The sequence below is a fragment of the Bubalus bubalis genome, chromosome 4 (genome assembly GCF_019923935.1).
Source record: "Bubalus bubalis isolate 160015118507 breed Murrah chromosome 4, NDDB_SH_1, whole genome shotgun sequence".
In the NCBI taxonomy this organism is placed as follows: domain Eukaryota; kingdom Metazoa; phylum Chordata; class Mammalia; order Artiodactyla; family Bovidae; genus Bubalus; species Bubalus bubalis.
In genome coordinates, this window is record NC_059160.1 from 128,213,655 (window position 1) to 128,231,653 (window position 17,999).

Genomic DNA, 17,999 nt, shown 5'->3' on the forward strand with positions numbered 1-17,999 from the left:
AAAGCTCAACATTCAGAAAACGAAGATCATGACATCCAGTCCCATCACTTCATGGGAAATAGATGGGGAAACAGTGGAAACAGTGTCAGACTTTATTTTTCTGGGCTCCAAAATCACTGCAGATGGTGACTGCTGCCATGAAATTAAAAGACACTTACTCCTCGGAAGGAAAGTTATGACCAACCTAGATAGCATATTCAAAAGCAGAGACATTACTTTGCCAACAAAGGTCCGTCTAGTCAAGGCTATGGTTTTTCCTGTGGTCATGTATGGATGTGAGAGTTGGACTGTGAAGAAGGCTGAGCGCCGAAGAATTGATGCTTTTGAACTGTGGTGTTGGAGAAGACTCTTGAGAGTCCCTTGGACTGCAAGGAGATCCAACCAGTCCATTCTGAAGGAGATCAGCCCTGGGATTTCTTTGGAAGGAATGATGCTAAAGCTGAAACTCCAGTACTTTGGCCACCTCATGCGAAGAGTTGATTCATTGGAAAAGACTCTGATGCTGGGAGGGATTGGGGGCAAGAGGAGAAGGGGATGTCAGAGGATGAGATGGCTGGATGGCATCACTGACTCAATGGACGTGAGTCTCAGTGAACTCCGGGAGTTGGTGATGGACAGGGAGGCCTGGCGTGCTGCGATTCATGGGGTCGCAAAGAGTCGGACATGACTGAGCGACTGATCTGATCTGATCTGATGGCCTTGAGTAATTACTAATTATTATTTCTTCATCTGAAAAAAGAGGGGCAAGTTGCTGTGAGGATTAAATAACGTAAGACTAGCTAGACCCTGACACATGTAAATATACTCACCCAGTAACTGTTTTCCATTTCGATGGCTTTCCTTTCTTTTTCCTAATCTAGTGCCAGAACAGTACAGACCATCTAGTTCATACTCACACTCCCTGTCAATTCACTTTTTCATTCAGAGCCCTGTAAGGGTTTCCACCAGCTAAAAGAGCATCTACACAACAGATAGTGGTGGACGCTGTGACATGGCACCAGATCCCCCTTCAGCTCCCAGGAATGCAGCCCACAGCCCTCCTCTTTGATACTGCCTCTTGTTTCCATGGAAAAAACTGCCTCACCCAAGGGTCATAACTCCTTCCAGGGCTGCTGCTGCTGCTAAGTCCACGACTGCTTCAGTCGTGTCCAACTCTGTGCGATCCCACAGACGGCAGCCCACCAGGCTCCGCCATCCCCGGGATTCTCCAGGCAAGAACACTGGAGTGGGTTGCCATTTCCTTCCAGGGCAGCCCTAATCTAATCACTGATCACCTTCTCAGGAGACTTGAGAGTTCTGAAAGTCTTATCCCACCTTGAGAGCTCCCAGAGGGGTGGCAGGCATCTTGCTGACCTGCATTGCAGCTCAGCTACTTCACTGCCCTCCCTTCCACAGGGGTGGATCTGAGGAGCTCCCCCTAATGAAATAACCTACCTGCTAATCTCTATCTCAGGGCTTCCCTGGTGGCTCAGACAGTAAAGAATCTGCATGCAATTTGGGAGACCTGGGTTTGATCACGGACGGGGTCGGGAAAATCCCCTGGAGAAGGGACTGGCAACCCACTCCAATATTCTTCCTGGAGAGTCCATTGGACAGAGGAGCCTGGCCAGCTACAGTCCACGGAGTTGCAAAGAGTCCAACATGACTAAGTGACTAACGCTTTCACTTACAATCTCTATCTCAGGGTCGTTCCTGGGAATTGAACCTGTAGCACAGAAGTTAAGATGTGCAGAGAGCTCTGGGAGTCTTTCTCCTTGATATGTAGATTAAAACCCCAAATAGGCTCAGGGGACTTCCCTGGTGGTCCAGGGGCTAATACTCCATGCTCCCAATGCAGAGAGCTAGGGTTCGATCCCTGGTCAGAGAACTAGATTCCATATGCCACAACTAAGGGTTCCAAAGCCCCAACTTAAAAAGAAAAACAAAAGATACCTCAGGCTGCAACTAAAGACTCTGCATGCCACAATCAAGACCCGGTGCAGCCAAATATATAAACATTTTTATAAACAAACAAATAGGCTCAGAAGGTGTGGATTGACAGGAATCACTTTTCAACAATAGATTTTCTAGGTCTGCAGAATGTAATGTGTTTAGTCTGATGCCACAAGTAAAGGAGAGGAGAAGAGCCCTAATTTAACATAGAGGTTCTGAGCTTAGGCTCCAATGACCACCTACCCCCCACAGAACTCATGGGTCTGTTAACTTAGAAAAATAAACTTCATCTTAATTTTCAGTAGCCCATAACCCAAATTTAGCATTTCCTTCCATTGTAAGTGTAGGTAACAATTGTATTAGCACTTAATGACTATGCCACTAATAGAAGTCACAGATATGCTCCTATCACTATATAGTCCTTATAGTAGGTGTAGGTGCATAGTAGGTGTCTCTGAATACTGTTTACAGTCCCATGACCTTGAAAGTTCAGTCATTAGCTGACCATACAATGGAGCCACTGCTTCACCTTGTTATTTAATATAATTCTTTTTTTTTAAATGACATATATTACTTCAAACAATTTTTTTTTAATATTTTAACACGTATTTCAACAGAATTGATTTCCTTGACAATCCTTTGGATTTTATCTTGCACATTTAAAAACCTAAGAGGGAGTTTTCTAGGCTACAGGAGACTGCCCAAGGAGGTCAGGGCGGTGGGGATAGCAAGGGGACACCCTCTGTGGGTGGAGACTTCAAGGACTCATTCTTTTTCTGCATAGCCGACAAGCTCCACGTGGGTGTTGTCCCAGGCGCAGTCTGCCGGGATCAGACCAGCAGAGCCATTTCAGGGGCAGGACAGGCTCCAGCCGCTGTTGGAGCTGTTCCCCCGCCCCTCTTCTGGAATGCACACAGCTTTATATGAAATCCACATGGTGCGCGGCAGCGACAGGAGGCGGCACGAAAGGACTTTACCAAGTTGACAGCGTCCCCGCGCCCAGCCAGTCCGGAGAACGCTCCAGAGAGCGAAAGGTCCCTCCCTGTCCCTCTCCCCATCTGGCTCCCCACCCCCCATGGTGACAATGGTCGGCTACAGGAAATTGGATCACCGGGGCGCTCTGCTTTCCCAGCCCTGAACTCTGGACACAGAGCAGAATCATTGCCAAGATGTATCCGGAGTCCGCACACACAAATGCAGGGGCTGTCGACTGCATTCCCGGGGCCGAGAGCTGTGCTTGGCGGTCTGTCTTTTTCTGCCCCGGCACCTACAGTAATCCCGGGGCCCGCGAGACGGCTGCTACCCAGCTCTGGCCTTCGTCCGGCGCCTGGTCCCAAGCGGACCGGGTCCTGTCCCCCAAAAGCAGGGGACAATGGCTAGACGCGGACAGACTTCCCGGCCCACTGCCGCGGGAGAGGAAACTCCGCCCGGGTCCCGGGGTCCCGGGTCACAGAGTCCCGGAGCCTGGCAGTGCGCGCGCGGGGCGGCGCAGACGGGGCGAACTCCCCAGAACCCAGTGACCCTCCTCGAGCGACCGTGACCAGGCGGCGGGGAGGCGTCGGCTGGCCGGGCGGAGGCGGGAGCCCACTTGGGTTTGGAGACGGAGCGCCGCACCCCGCGCCCCGGCGGCCACCGGGTGCGGGTGCCCGCCCACGACGCTCCGGTCCGTCCGGCTCCGCGGGCGCCCCCGGCCCGCCCGGGCCTTCCTTCAGACGCCGCCTCAGCCCCTCGCGGCCTCTCGCCCAAGTGTCCCCACTTCCCGCCCGGGGTCGCACTCACGTAGACCGAGTCGATATCGGATCTGTCGAAGAAGTGGAGCGCAGTGCTCAGCTCCAGGGCTGGAGAGACGAGGTCGTCCCCGGCCTCCAGCTCCAGGTCCCCATGTTCGGGGCCGAAAGGAAAGAGCTCCTGGCGGCTCAAGCAGCCCCCAGGCCCCGCTAACAGCAGCTGCAGCAGCAGCGCCCGCGTCCACGCAGCTCCGCTCCGGCGGACCGTGGCCAACATGTTCCCGGAGCGCCGTCCCACAAACCGAGGAGCTCTGAGGCCGGAGGGTGAGGAAGGCGGAGATGTAACCGGACGCCCCTCTGCAGCCCCTCGGCGCCTCCCGCCTCGCGAGGTTCCCACACCGGGAAATAGGGGAGGGGAACCGAGGGGAGATGGGGAGGGCCCTGCCCCGCCCCGCCCCGTCCGCGGAGGCTGCCCAATGGCCGCGAGGGGGAGGGCGAGGGGCGACACCGAATCCCCCAGCCGTTCGGGTCCGGTCGCCCTCGTTCCCCGCCGGGTAATGGGCGCCAGAGGCCGCGATTCCCCAAACCAACCCAGTTCCCACCGAACGGCCCCTCCGGGAGGTAGGAATAGAGTGCCGGGCTTTGCACCATTGTCCTTGGCCCAAGGCTAAGTCGTAGAGATCCGGCGACGTGGAACTGCCCCGCGTTCGGACACAGTCCACCCCAAAGCTGTTTGGTGGCGTCCGGAGGTCGGACTCACATGGTCAGACTGGTAGGAAGAGCGGGTACTAGATGCTGAGGATTAACAAGAAGGGATCCGGCCAGGACCACGGCTATTGACTCAAACATCCATTCTTTCAACTTAACAGTGAGTGTGGGATCCTGTGCTTCGTAATGGAAAGTTGGGCCAAAAATCCGGTCCAACCTCCAGAGTCAAAGTCATGAGTGTAGAACATCATTCAGGCAGGCTAAGGCCCCCAAGTGATAAAGGACATCAGGACTGGAATAATTGGTCAAGGATAGCGTCTCTGGGGATATGGAAATCAAATCAGGTCTTCCGGAAAGGATAAAATTTCACCCAGGGGGCTGGAGAAGGAACGTTCTAGAAGCTGGAGTTGGTGCCGTTCCCCCAGGAAAGGAATCCTATGCCTAGTAAAACCTTTAATACCAAAGCTAGGAATTTGAACTGTCTCTAACATCTACAGAAGAACTATTTAGAGTTTTTGACAAAGGGAGATAAAACGGTGTAAATTGTATCCTAAATAATCCCTTGATCATTAATTTGGCCCTGGGTTGAAAGAAGAGACGCGGGGGTCATCCAAGGATCATTGACAGGAAAAATAAAAAAAGGATGCGAAAAAAAAGTGGAAGTTGAGGGAAAAATGAATTTAAAAGGCATTACAATGAAAGAAGGAATAAAACCTGATTATAAATTTGATATGGGAAGGGAGAGGGGAGAAACGTTTAACTTGAGTGGAAAGTTTTGAGTCTCAATTCAGTTCAGTTCAGTCGCTCAGTCGTGTCCAACTCTTTGCCTAGAGCATTGCAAACCTCTGCTGCCTTTTGAAGTCAGGGGATGGGAGCTGGGACTTTGGGAGTTCTATTTGTTTGATGTCAGACTTGTTAACCTGGAGAGGTCAACAGGGTATCAATCCTTCCCTCGCCCACCACCACCACCTCCCCCCCAGCCCTGTTGCCAGCTAAAATTAAGGACCTGGGACCCAGTCTGGGAGAATTCTCCCAATAAACAGCGAATTCTGTATCACATTTAGGTATTTAGGGAACATGAGTCCTGAACCAGTAGAAACTACAAGGAAAGTCAATGAAATACACCCTTGTTTGGCAATCACAATAACCCAAGGAGACAGAAACCACCTCCACATACAGAAGATGGACAGAGAGAGCCAGAGAGGTTTAAATCACTTTGCCAAAGTTACACATCTGGAAGCCTGTATGGGGGGGACCCAGGGTGGTCCGATTCCAGGGACCCCTTAACCACAACGTTAAGTGCAACCATTATTGCTACAATTGTTTCCCTTGATGCTAAAGAGTGATTAACACAGCCTGCAATCTGTTCCCAAATTCAGTGGCTTTTCCTTCAATTCCCTCCCAGAAATGCAGTGCCCTGGAGCCTCTGTCCTGCCCCGGAAGCCCTCTGACTCTATCCCATGCTATCCGTAGTGGCCTCAGCTACTGCACCACCCATTTCTGTGCTTTTGGTCTCTGGGAGACTCATCTTCCTCCTCTGTGCTCACCTGAACGGCCTCAAATTTCCCAGTGTGTGCCCGGCCAGCCTCATCCCGCCTGCCCTTCAGATTTTCCCCTTCCAAACCTCCTCCCCACACCTTTTATCTCACATCACTGCCGGCTCTGAAGCCTCAGCCTGCCCCTGGAATGATCTCACCCCTTCTCCTGAATTCTCTGCCTTTTTAGTACTCAGACAGCTTCTGAAACTCCCATTGGTCCATGGAAATCTCCTTCGCTAATACAGAAGCAAGAGCCATTCTCCACTCTGCCGGTTCAGGGTAGCTTGGAGTCCAGTCTGTCTGAGGCTCTGCCATTTACTATCCCTGTTAACTTGAGCAGGTTTCTATATCCTTCTCATTTGCATGGAATGTTCATACCTACAATCAAAGAATTGTTATGGGAATTACCCAAGATGATCCACAAAATGCTCCTAGCACCAAACTGGAGCATAAAGGAAGTACTCAGTTAATATTAAGCCATCATTATCTAAATGTATGTTTTTCATGATTTTTATTATTTCTGCAATTACTAAGAATCCACTTGGAGTCAGACACTGTAGTAGGAATTCTAAATACAAAGACTGTTAACTCATAATCCTTTTGCAAGCAGCTCATAGTCTATTGGGAAAGACAGACACACCTTTAACACCGTGGGATGTTTAACAGATAGAAAGCAACAGCAGACACCCCTTGTTGAATAGAAAGCAACAGCAGACACCCCTCGTTGAATGCCTGCTTTTGCTAGATGCTTTATGGAGCATCAGATTTAATACTAAAAACAACTGCACAAGCTAATAGTTTTATAGTAGATGTAGGGGAAATGAGATCTGCAAAAGTTAATGTGCCCTATAAGGTATAGTTCGGGCCAAGGCAGAAAGAGGAAAGATGACCTCAACAGAAGTATGTTACCTTTATTCAGGCAAGGAGGGGCAACAGTCGGCCTAAGGACCAGGCTGAGCACAAAGGACCAGGCTGAGTGCGCAGAGGGATCAGGGAGGCTCCATATTTATAGGGAGGTTTGTGTAAGCGATAAGAGAAACGTTAATCAGGCGGGATGTTTTGGGTATACTTTAGTTGAGATGGCATTTGTAGTTGGGCAGGGGGTGATAAGTCTTCTGGGCAGGTGTAGGGGGTGGAAGGTTTCCGGACACGGGGTGATAAGTCTCAGATAGATACAAGCCTAGAGCATCAGGGCGGGACCTAAAGTTCTGTTTTGTTTTCTCCAAAGTTAGATGATTCAACAAGGGCCTTTGAAACTGTTGTTTTCTTTTCTAGGCCTAAAAGACTCCTTCATGCCCAGTTTCACACAGTTAGTGGAAGAGCCGGGTTTGAATCCCAGTGTATCTGAAACCAAAGCTGATATTTCTACCACACCTTCCTGCTTATCTGTAGATGGAGAGCTTTCATCCTCAATTTCCATCTGCAAAATATATTTGCTCCCTTGTTTATTATACACAGTGTTCACGCTCTATTTATGTATGCTTGCTAAGTGTGCACTGAGTCGTGTCAGTTGTGTCCAATTCTATGTAACCTTATGTAGCGTAGCCTGCCAGGTTCCTTTGTCCATGGGATTCTCTGGGCAAGAATACTGGAGTGGGTTGCCAGGCCCTCCTCCAGAGGGTCTTCCTGACCCAGGGACTGAACCCTCTTAGGCCTTACTTCTTCTGCATTGGCAGGCGGGTTCTTTACCAGTAGCGCCACCTGTGAAGCCTATTTACATGTGTCTGTTCCCTAATGTCATTAGTATCATCTTGCTTCATAAATCTGGGGTATACTGTAAACTATCTGTCATTTCCTCTTTATAGCCCTGCACTCACTGCACGTTTCGTGGGCTGGGGGAACGTGACATCTATGCTGTGCCTCCCATTAGAACAATACGGGCTGAGTGCCAGCCACTTTAGAATTTATAGTTTCAAATACATCTAGGGTGTAATCACAATCTACATCATAGAATATTTAATTTCATACTTTGCTCTGGTCATTATCTAAGTGTATTTAACACCTAGATGTTTCTCTCTAGTTGATTTTTGTGTGTTTTCTTTCCAGATATAAGCTTCTTGGAGTGAGGATCGTGTGTTCTGTTTCTTTTCCAAAGTTCACAGAGCCTAACCCAATGCTGTATGCAACCTTTAATAAAAGTCAACAGTTTCAGAATTCCCTAGTACTTTAAAGAATCATGTGATATCTGCAGTAGCATTCAGTTCAGTTCAGTTGCTCAGTTGTGTCTGACCCTGTGTTCTGCAGCACGCCAGGCTTCCCTGTCCATCACCAACTCCTGGAGCTTGCTCAAACTCATGTCCATCAAGTCGGTGATGCCATCCAACCATCTCATATATGCACTCACAGTTACATGATTACACCAGGTTTTTTCTACAGCTGGAAATGTAAACCCTTGCATATATTATATTCTTTTAAAAGGGCAGCAGAGGATGAGATAATTAGATAGCATCACCAACTCAGTGGACATGAATTTGAGTAAATTCCAGGAGATAATGAAAGATAGGGAAGCCTGGTGTGCTGCAGTCCATGGGGTAGCAAAAAGTCAGGCACGACTTAGCAGCTGAACAACAACAAAAATTGACTTTTGGGCTGTGCTGTGTCTTTGTTGCTATGTGAACTTTTCTCTAGTTGCAGTGAGTGGGCTTCTCATTGCAGTGGCCTGTCTTGTTGGGGAGCATGAGCTCTAGGGCGTGTGGGCTTCAGTAGCTGTGGTACATGGGCTCAGTAGTTGCATATCTGAGGTTATTGATATTTCTCCCGGCAATCTTGATTCCAGCTTGTGTTTCATCCAGCCTGGCATTTCACATGATGTACTCTGCATATAAGTTAAATAAGCAAGGTGACAATATGCAGCATTGATATACTCCTTTCCCAAGTTGGAACCAGTCTGTTGTTCCATGTCCAGTTTTATCTGTTGCTTCTTGACCTGCAGATTTCTCAGGAGGCAGGTCAGGTGGTCTGGTATTCTCATCTCGATTATAAGAATTTTCCATAGTTTGCTTTGATCCATACAGTCAAAGGCTTTGGCGTAGTCAATAAAGCAGAAGTAGATGTTTTTCTGGAACTCTCTGGCTTTCTCTTTGTTGGCAATTTGATCTCTGGTTCCTCTGCCTTTTCTAAATCCAGCTTGAACATCTGGAAGCTCACGGTTCACATTCTGGTGAAGCCTGGCTTGTAGAATTTTGAGCATTGCTTGCATGTGAGATGAATACAATTGTGTGGTAGTTTGAACATTCTTTGGCATTGCCTTCGAGATTGGAATGAAAACTGACCTTTTCCAGTCCTGTGGCCACTGCTGAGTTTTCCAGATTTGCTGGCATATTGAATGCAGCACTTTCACAGCATCGTCTTTCAGGATTTGAAATAGCTCAACTGGAATTCCGTCACCTCCACTAGCTTTGTTAGTAGTGATGCTTCCTAAGGCCCACTTGATTTCCCATTCCAGGTTGTCTGGCTCTAGGTGAGTGATCAACACCATCGTGGTTATCTGGGTCATGATGATCTTTTTTGTATAGGTCTTCTATGTATTCTTGCCACCTCTTCTTAATATCTACTGCTTCTGTTAGGTCCATACCATGTCTGTCCTTTATCGAGCCCATCTTTGCATGAAATGTTCCCTTGGTATCTCCAATTTTCTTAAAGAGATCTCTAGTCTTTCCCATTCTATTGTTTTCCTCTATTTCTTTGCATTGATCACTGAGGAAGGCTTTCTTATCTCTCCTTGCTATTCTTTGGAACTCTGCATTCAAATGGGTATATCTCCTTTTCTCCTTTGCCTTTCACGTCTTTTCTTTTCTTAGCTATTTGTAAGTCCTTCTCAGACAACCATTTTGCCTTTTTGCATTTCTTTTTCTTGGGGATGGTCTTGACCACTGCCTCCTGTACAATGTCATGAACCTCTGTCCATAGTTCTTCAGGCACTTTGTCTATCAGATCTAATCACTTGAATCTATTTGTCACTTCCACATATACTCGTATGGGATTTGATTTAGGTCATACCTGAATGGTCTAGTGGTTTTCCCTACTTTCTTCACGTTAAGTCTGAATTTTGCAGTAAGGAGCTCATGCTCTGACCACAGTCACAGGAAGCCTAGCTCAGTGCTTTGTGATGTCCTAGATGCGTGGGATGGAGGCTTGGGAGGGAGGTCCATGAGGGAGGGGATATATGTATACACATAGCAGATTCACTTCATTGTACAGCAGGAACTAACACAACATTGTAAAGCAATTATGCTCCAATTTTTAAAAAAGAATTTACACGGGTGGGTGTGAGAGATCGTTTGATTTGGGGTGATGAGGGAAGCCATATTCAAGGATCTGTCTTTGGAGTAGAGGTCTGAGGAAGTGAGGGAGTGAGCTGTAGCGGTGCAGGGTGAAGGAGATTTCCAATTCAATGTCTGGTCACGGCTGCACTGGGGCACCAGGGACTGCAGATTTCAAGTTCCTGAACAACAGTGGGCTCCCTCTGTTCAAAGAACAGCGATTGGGCCAAGGAGGCAGAGCTGAGTGAGCCCCAGTGAGGGCTTTGCACAGTTGGCCACCACCTGACAATAATTCAGTAGCCACCAGCCCATGTGCTTTTCCATGAGGCAGTTGGGGTGATTTGGGAAATGATATTCCAGAAAATTCCTCAGCCAGCCATTCCCTAAGAAAGGGAATGTGTTTGTGCTAGTCCGCTCTGACTTGTATAAGACTTCTATGTCAAAACCCTCACTTTAGGCAGGTCTCCCAGCTGTCCCTCTGGACATTCAGAGTTCTGCTGAGTTTGACCTTAATGTACCTCTCCGAACTTACTTCCACTGGCTGACTTTCAGTACCCTTCTTTTCTAGTGAGTTCTTTGCTGTCAGAAGGTAATTTTTGCTGGTGGTTTTCCAGCTCTCCACGTGAAATGCTGCCAGCTTGTAGAATACAAGTGGGGTCTTATCAAACCTCTTACACACCCATTCACTCCTCCTGAAACTCTACTGGGTTGCAAAAGCAAGCCCACTTCCCTGAAGATAAAATCCAAGTGCAATTTCTTACTGCATAACCAGAACCAACTTTTTGTGTTTTCTTTGGGTTAAATAACAACCCTAGGAACAATCACATTGCAGCTATGTCATGATGATCAGTCAATAGATAAGAAAGGTCAGTCTAGGGTGTCAAGAGGCTGCAAGAGCAGGCCTGGCCCAGCTTATCACACAGGTCAGGGATGGGGGTGTATTTTCAGGCAATGAGGAGCCACTGATAGTATCTGAGTGGTGACATAAGCGGAGTTGTCCTTTGAGAAGATTGCTTTATCAGTAAGCTTTAAATGGAACTAATGAAGAAATGTCATGAAAATGAGAGTGTCTGGGACAATGGAGGGCTTCCCTAGTGGCTCAGATGGTAAAGCGTCTGTCTGCAACACAGGAGACCCGGGTTCGATCCCTGGGTTGGGAAGATCCCCTGGGACAATGGAAAGATATCAATCCATTATGGAGATGAACTCAAGCAGGGGAGAAAGGAACAGGGGGCTGTGGTAGCCATGGAACTGTGCTGCTCTGATCTGAATCAGCGAGGACAGTTGACTGACAGCACTGGGTGCAGGCCTCCTGCACCCACTGCCATATCAGGCCGCGGCCCCACTTTCCTGAGTTCAATGCACAGCCCCGCTCCTGCAGGATGCAGTTACTCCCTTCAGCTGACATGGCCAAGAGTCATGCCACAGCCTGAGTGTCTTCCCACCCATCCTCCCGCTTCCCCCGTCTCCTGTTACAGGTGTGAGACCTGTACTGAGTCTGATGGTCCTCCCTGCTTTCTCCTGCTCCCTTGATCCTCCTCAAGCCCAAGAAAATGGGTCCACGTTGGGGACCAGCTGACTCACCGCCTGGTGGTCAAAGAGGATGGTTACATCTGTGCCATTCACAAAGTACTCAGGTTGGCCAAAAAGTTCAATCAGCTTTTTCTGTATGATCTTATGGAAAATCTGAATGAACTTTCTGACCAACCTCATATATATCACAGGGCTTCCCAGGTGGCCCAGTAGTAAAGAATTGGCCTGCCAATGCAGGAGATACAGGAGACTCAGGTTCAAGCCCTGGGTCGGGAAGATTCCCTGGTGCAGGAAATGGCAACCTTCTCCAGTATTCTTGCCTGGAAAATTCCATGGACAGAGGAACCTGGCGGGCTTCCATGAGGGTCGCATAGAGTTGGACACAACTGAGTGACTGAGCACGCACTACCTATTACAGCAGCCTTGTAAGAGGATATGATAGTCTTCATTTTACTGGTGAGGAAACTGCTACTGCTAAGTCACTTCAGTCATGTCCGACTCTGTACGACCCCATAGACAGCAGCCCACCAGGCTCTCCCGTCCCTGGGATTCTCCAGGCAAGAACACTGGAGTGGATTGCCATTTCCAGTTTAAATGGTTGGCTAGGTCTCAATAGCTAATAAATGTTATAGCTGAGGTTAAAGAATGTGGTATTCTTCTAACGGCAAGCAGGATACTCTTTCTACTCCTGTAATGATATTCAAGTGTTTGTGTAAACATTTTTTAAGCCAGTCTGAGACTATTCCTTTGCTGACAAAGGTCCGCCTAGTCAAAGCTATGGTTTTTCCAGTAGTCGTGTGTGGATGTGAGAGTTGGACTATAAAGAAAGCTGAGCACCGAAGAATTGATGCTTTTGAACTGTGGTGTTGGAGAAGACTCTTGAGAGTCCCTTGGACTGCAAGAAGATCCAACCAGTCCATCCTCAAGGAAATGAGGCCTGAATATTCGTTGGAAGGACTGATGCTGAAGCTGAAACTCCAATATTTTGGCCACCTGATGCGAAGAACTGACTCACTGGAAAAGACCCTGATGCTGGGAAGGATTGAAGGCAGGAGGAGAAGGGGACAACAGAAGATGAGATGTTTGGATGGCATTTCTAACTCGATGGATGTGAGTTTGAGCAAGCTTTGGGGGTTGGTGATGAACAGGGAAGCCTGGTGTGCTGCAGTCCATGGAGTTGCAAAGAGTCGGACATGACTGAGAGATTGAACAGAAGACCATTCCTGAAATACAAGTATTTTTTTTTGTATTCTAATCTGCTCATATATGCAAATATTCTATACAGAGCTGCCATTAGAGGTTACATTGTTGTTGTTTAGTCACTAAGTTGCCTCTGGCTCTTTGCAACCCTGTGGACTGTAGCCTGCCAGGCTTCTCTGTCCAAGGGAGTTCCCAGGCAAGAATACTGAAGTGGGTTGCATTTCCTCTCCAGAGAATCCTTCTGACCCAGGGTTCAAACCTGCGTCTCCTGCATTGGCAGGTGATTTCTTTACCACCGAGCCACCACTGCTTTATATTCACTTTTTTCTAGATAGCATGATAATGTCCATGTTGTGACAAAGCTTTCATAATTATGACTTTGCAAACATTGCACCTATTAGCACTTAATTAATCTGAGCATTTCCCATCTGTTAACATTTAGGGTATTTCCTTTTGGGGCACTATTATTAAAAAACATCTGCAGTGAATATCTCTCTTCCTCTCTGGGCATTATTTCTTCCCATCTTCTTCCCCAAATAGAATTACTGGGTTAAAGAATGTGAACATTTTTATGGTCCTTAATAATGTATTGCCACTGTTGGGAGTGAGGGTAGGGAGAGGTGAGAGGGAGAATGTGGACAAAATCACCGCCGACACTGGAGAAATGAGACGTGTGCCTTTTACTTTTTCTCTGTGTGTGTGTGCGTGGGCTCTCAGTCGTGTCTGACCCTTTGCAACCCCATGGACTGTAGCCTGCCAGTCTCCTCTGTCCGTGGGATTTCCCAGGCCAGAACACTGGAGCGGTTTGTCACTTCCTCCTCCAGGGGATCTTCCTGACCCAGGAATCGAACCTGAGTCTCTGCATTGGCAGGTGTATTTACTGCTGAGCCACCAGGGGAGCCCTCACACTCTACCAGATCAATGATTATAGCAACATCTCATCTTGGCTGAGAACTCTTTAGTTTACAAAGTATATCTACAATCTCACCTATTCTGCAGGAATACTTTAAACCTCATCTTACAGATAAGGAAACTGAGGTTCAGACTAAATACTTGGCTCAGGGACACTCAATTAGCAAAAGGCAGTGCTTGGTCTTCAAAGGCAGAGCTCTTCCCTTCAAAGAGTTATAAGAGGACAACTCAGATCAATAGTGACCATTTGGTCTTTGTCCAAAGAGGCTGCTGCCCAAGAGTTGGCTACATTGGCTTTTTGAAATAGTGCTGACTTCTACACTTGGCTAGGCAGCCCCTTCAACTTTCAGAAACTCCACTAGGTTCCAGAAAAACACTGTCTTCCAGAAGAGTGGTTCCCACCAGGGTGGGCTGAGAGGTGAGAGGCAAGGAGAAGGGGTGTGGGGTCAGAATGCCCTTCCCTGGATTCCAGTAAGCTTGGGTGTGTGCCCAGGTCTGGGAAGTAGGTGGGACAGCAAGGTGGGAAGGAAGGGGCTGGACAGATGGAGAATCATTGATCAAACCTGACCATCTGCTGACTGTTGGAACTGGACTTTGTCCTCAGGCTCCATTCCAGATAATTCCCATCATTCCATCTAGTTCTGATTACAAATGACCCATTCCTTATGTACAAATGAAAAAGTTGTAAGAATAAAGAAAATTTAAACCCGGACAATGGAAAGAGATCAAGGAGGGGCATTTCAACTTTTCTTCACTCTTTTTTTTTTTAAAGTTTATTTTATTGAAGGATAGTTGATTTATAATGTTAGGTTAATTTATGCTATTCAGCAAAGTGACTCAGTTATACATAAGTACACATTACTTTTCATATTTTTTTCCATTATAGTTTATCATAGGATATTGGATATAGTTCCCTGTGCTATACAGTAGGACCTTGTGTTTTCTCCATCTTATGCATGACAGTTTGAAGCTGCTAATCTCAAACTTGGGCTTCCCTGGTAGCTCAGATGGTAAAGAATCTGCCTGCAATGTAGGAGACCCAGGTTCCATCCCCGGGTCAGGAAGATCCTCTGGAGTAGGAAATGGCAACCCACTCCAGTATTCTTGCCTGGAGAATTCCATGGACAGGGGAGCCTGGTGGGTTTCAGTCCATACCTCCCCTTGGCAACAACAGGTCTGATTTCTATTGAGTTCTTTGATTAAAAGGTAAATGGTGTTCATTTATTCATTTGTTCATTCTTTCAGCATCTGCTATGTGCTGGGTATTGTTTTAGGCTGGGATAGGTGAATGCTTTCTGTAAAGGGCCAAATAGTAAATAAAGACTTTAGTCTTTGTGGGTCAAGAGGTAATAACCTCAGCTCTTAAAACAATTTTCTCTCCAAAAGGCTAAATTGTGAGTTTTTGTTGTTGTTTTGGTTTGTTTTTTTAAAAAAACATTTTAAAATGTAAAAAATTTCTGCATTAAACTTATATTAAATCTATATTCAAATGAAATATAGATAATGATATAGATGTGTGGGTGACCTCTCTAATAAATTAAACAATGGTCTAAATTGGTCTTAATTATCTGAATATATCATGAACATTTGTGGATTCTGAGACTAAATATTGAATGGTGTCAGTCTTCAAAAAAAAAGGAAGCTATTTTTACAACTTAAAAGAAATTTTAAAGTTTTTATTTCAACTTTCAATTTAGAAATTCACTGGTCTTGGCATTCTATATCCCTGGCTAAGTCAATAATTATTTCATATAAGCTTATTTTTTAATCATTTCATTAAACTGCTTTTCCATCAAAATAAATAAAATATGGTAAAATAATAAAATGTAAAAATATTTCTGAGCTTACTGACTATTACTAAAACTAGGGTGGGTGGGATTTGGCCAGTGGCTATTATTTGCTGACCCCTGGTTTTAGGCACTGGGGATAGAGCATTGAATGAAAGGGTTAACTTTCCTTCTATCATGGAACTGACATTCTACTTGAGAGAGACAGAAAATAAATATAATAAGTAAATTATCTAATATGTAAAAAGGGCTAAGTGCTATCAAGAAAACAGAGATGAGCTGGGTATTGGGAATGTAGTGATAGGAGGAAAGTATGGATTTTGTTTATTTATCAAAGTATAGTTTCTTTACAATATTGGGTTACTTTCTGCCATAGGGAAGTGTGAGTTTTAAATAAGGTGGTCAAGGAAGGTCTCACTGTAAAGGTGTCAACTGAGGAAAAACTAAGAGGAAGCCAAGGAATGAGCTATGAGTATTCCAGGCAGAGGGAGCCGTCCGTGCAAAGGTCCTGAGGCAGGAACAGGCCTGGTATGTGAGGCAGTCAGAGTGGCTGAGCCAGGGTGAGAGAGTGGAGTGTGTAGACGCATGTGTGTGTGCATGTGTATGTGAATGTGTGTGGTGTGTATATGTGTGCTTCTGTGGTGTTTGGGGTGTGAAGAGCAGCTGCGGAAAGGGCCACCACCTGGTGTCTGAATTCTGCCTGATTTTCTGAGCCTGATTCTGTTCTGCTCCTCCCAATTAAACCACAAAGGATCTGCTATGAGTCCTTGCTCAGGGTCATCTCCCCTGATTCTCTCCAGTCTGTGCAATGGCTTGACCCAGGCCTGCCGCTTCTCCTGGCCTGTGGGGAAGGGCCAGAGTTAGCAGTACAAGCTAATGAGCAGGGCCTCTGTTTTAAGGGGGAGTCAACAACTCACTAGAACATCAGTTAATCTCTCAGATTGGAAATGAAGGGAAAATATAAAGGATTTCCTATTAGAGGTAAAAGGACAAATGGGAGGGGGATGGATATTTTGGGTGGTTGTTTTTCAGTATCTTTACTGGAGGAGGGAAAAATGAACCACTTCCTGGGAAAGGAAAGACCCACCCCACCCCTACCCCCAGCCTATGTGTACCAAAAGGAGGGGAACACAGATGGTGCTCTCTGTTTTAGGGCATCACATAGTGCAGCCAGGCCAGCTGGGACCCTATTATTAATATCTCTTTTACTAGCTCCCAGAATTGTGGAATCCTGAGACCTATGAAATTTAAAGTGAAATTCGAGGGGCTCAACATAGAATCAGCAACTTTCTATTGTCATCACCATCATTTGATAAATGACAGGACAATTTCACACTCAAATATAGGAATGACACAGGGTCCGAATCAAGAAGAGTTCTTTTAATTGAATATGGTTAATTATGAAAAATACACTTTACATAAAGAATGAAAAGTGGAAGTGTTAGTTGCCCAGTTATGTCTGACTCTTTGTGACCCTATGGATTGTAGCTTGCCAGGCTCCTCTGTCCATGGGATTCTCCAAGCAAGAATACTAGAGTGGGTTGCCATTTGCTTCTCCAGGGGATCTTCCAACCCAGGGATCAAACCTGGGTCTCCTATACTGCAGGCAAATTCTTTACCATCTGAGCCACCAGGGAGTGAAAGTGAAAGTCACTTAGTCGTGTCCAACTCTTTGCGACCCCATGGACTATACAGTTCATGGAATTCTCTAGGCCAGAATACTGGAGTGGGTAGCCTTTCCCTTCTCCAGGGGATCTTCCCAACCCAGGGATCGAACCCAGATCTCCAGCATTGCAGGCCAGTTCTTTACCTGCTAAGCCACCAGGAAAGACCCACATAAAGAATATAGAAATGTGTATGTAACTACATATGTCTGCCAGCTTGGGGCTCCCATGGTGTTGTGTGTAATGCACATGAATTTTCTCTTGTCCTTGAAACCCTGCAGATAAATAAATGGCCAGAAACCCCTGAGGTCATTTATTTTTGTGAGTGTACAGACCTACTACCCATACAGTTTATACAGTTTATTTATGTCTGGTAACTGTAGACCTAATAGTTTTCATTTGAGTTAGAAGATCTGAAACAAAAGCCATCAGCCGTTCCACTCATTTCAGCCCAAATAAGGTGTGACGTTTTGGTTCAGAACATATGCCCCATGGGGTTGTCCTGCAGCCCAGGGAGGTTTAGGAAAGTCAAGTACTTTTCTTCTTCCAGGAACTTGAGTGCTAAATATTTACAAATGTAAAGAGAGACAGTATGCCTGAGATCGTCTCAGGGGAGGAGTGTTTAGCTGAGACGGGTTTTTTTTTGCTTTCTAGGTTTATACTAATGATAGATTATGGCAAAACAAATGATGAAAAATGAGAAGCGTGTTGAACTGGTTGTTTGGACAGCATCTCA

The 17,999-nt window shown here is 46.4% G+C and overlaps 1 protein-coding gene across 2 annotated transcripts in view; it reads right to left on the bottom strand.

Moving 5' to 3' along the window:
- Positions 1-4,081, bottom strand: part of NID1 (nidogen 1) — a 100,644-nt gene extending 96,563 nt beyond the window's left edge. For both annotated transcript variants that reach the window (XM_006075499.4, XM_006075498.4), the window contains exon 1: positions 3,712-4,081. In XM_006075499.4, the coding sequence (XP_006075561.2) occupies positions 3,712-3,936 (225 nt within the window). In that variant the 5' untranslated portion in view covers positions 3,937-4,081. The remainder of the gene's footprint in view (positions 1-3,711) is intronic.
- Positions 4,082-17,999: the final 13,918 nt, after the last annotated feature.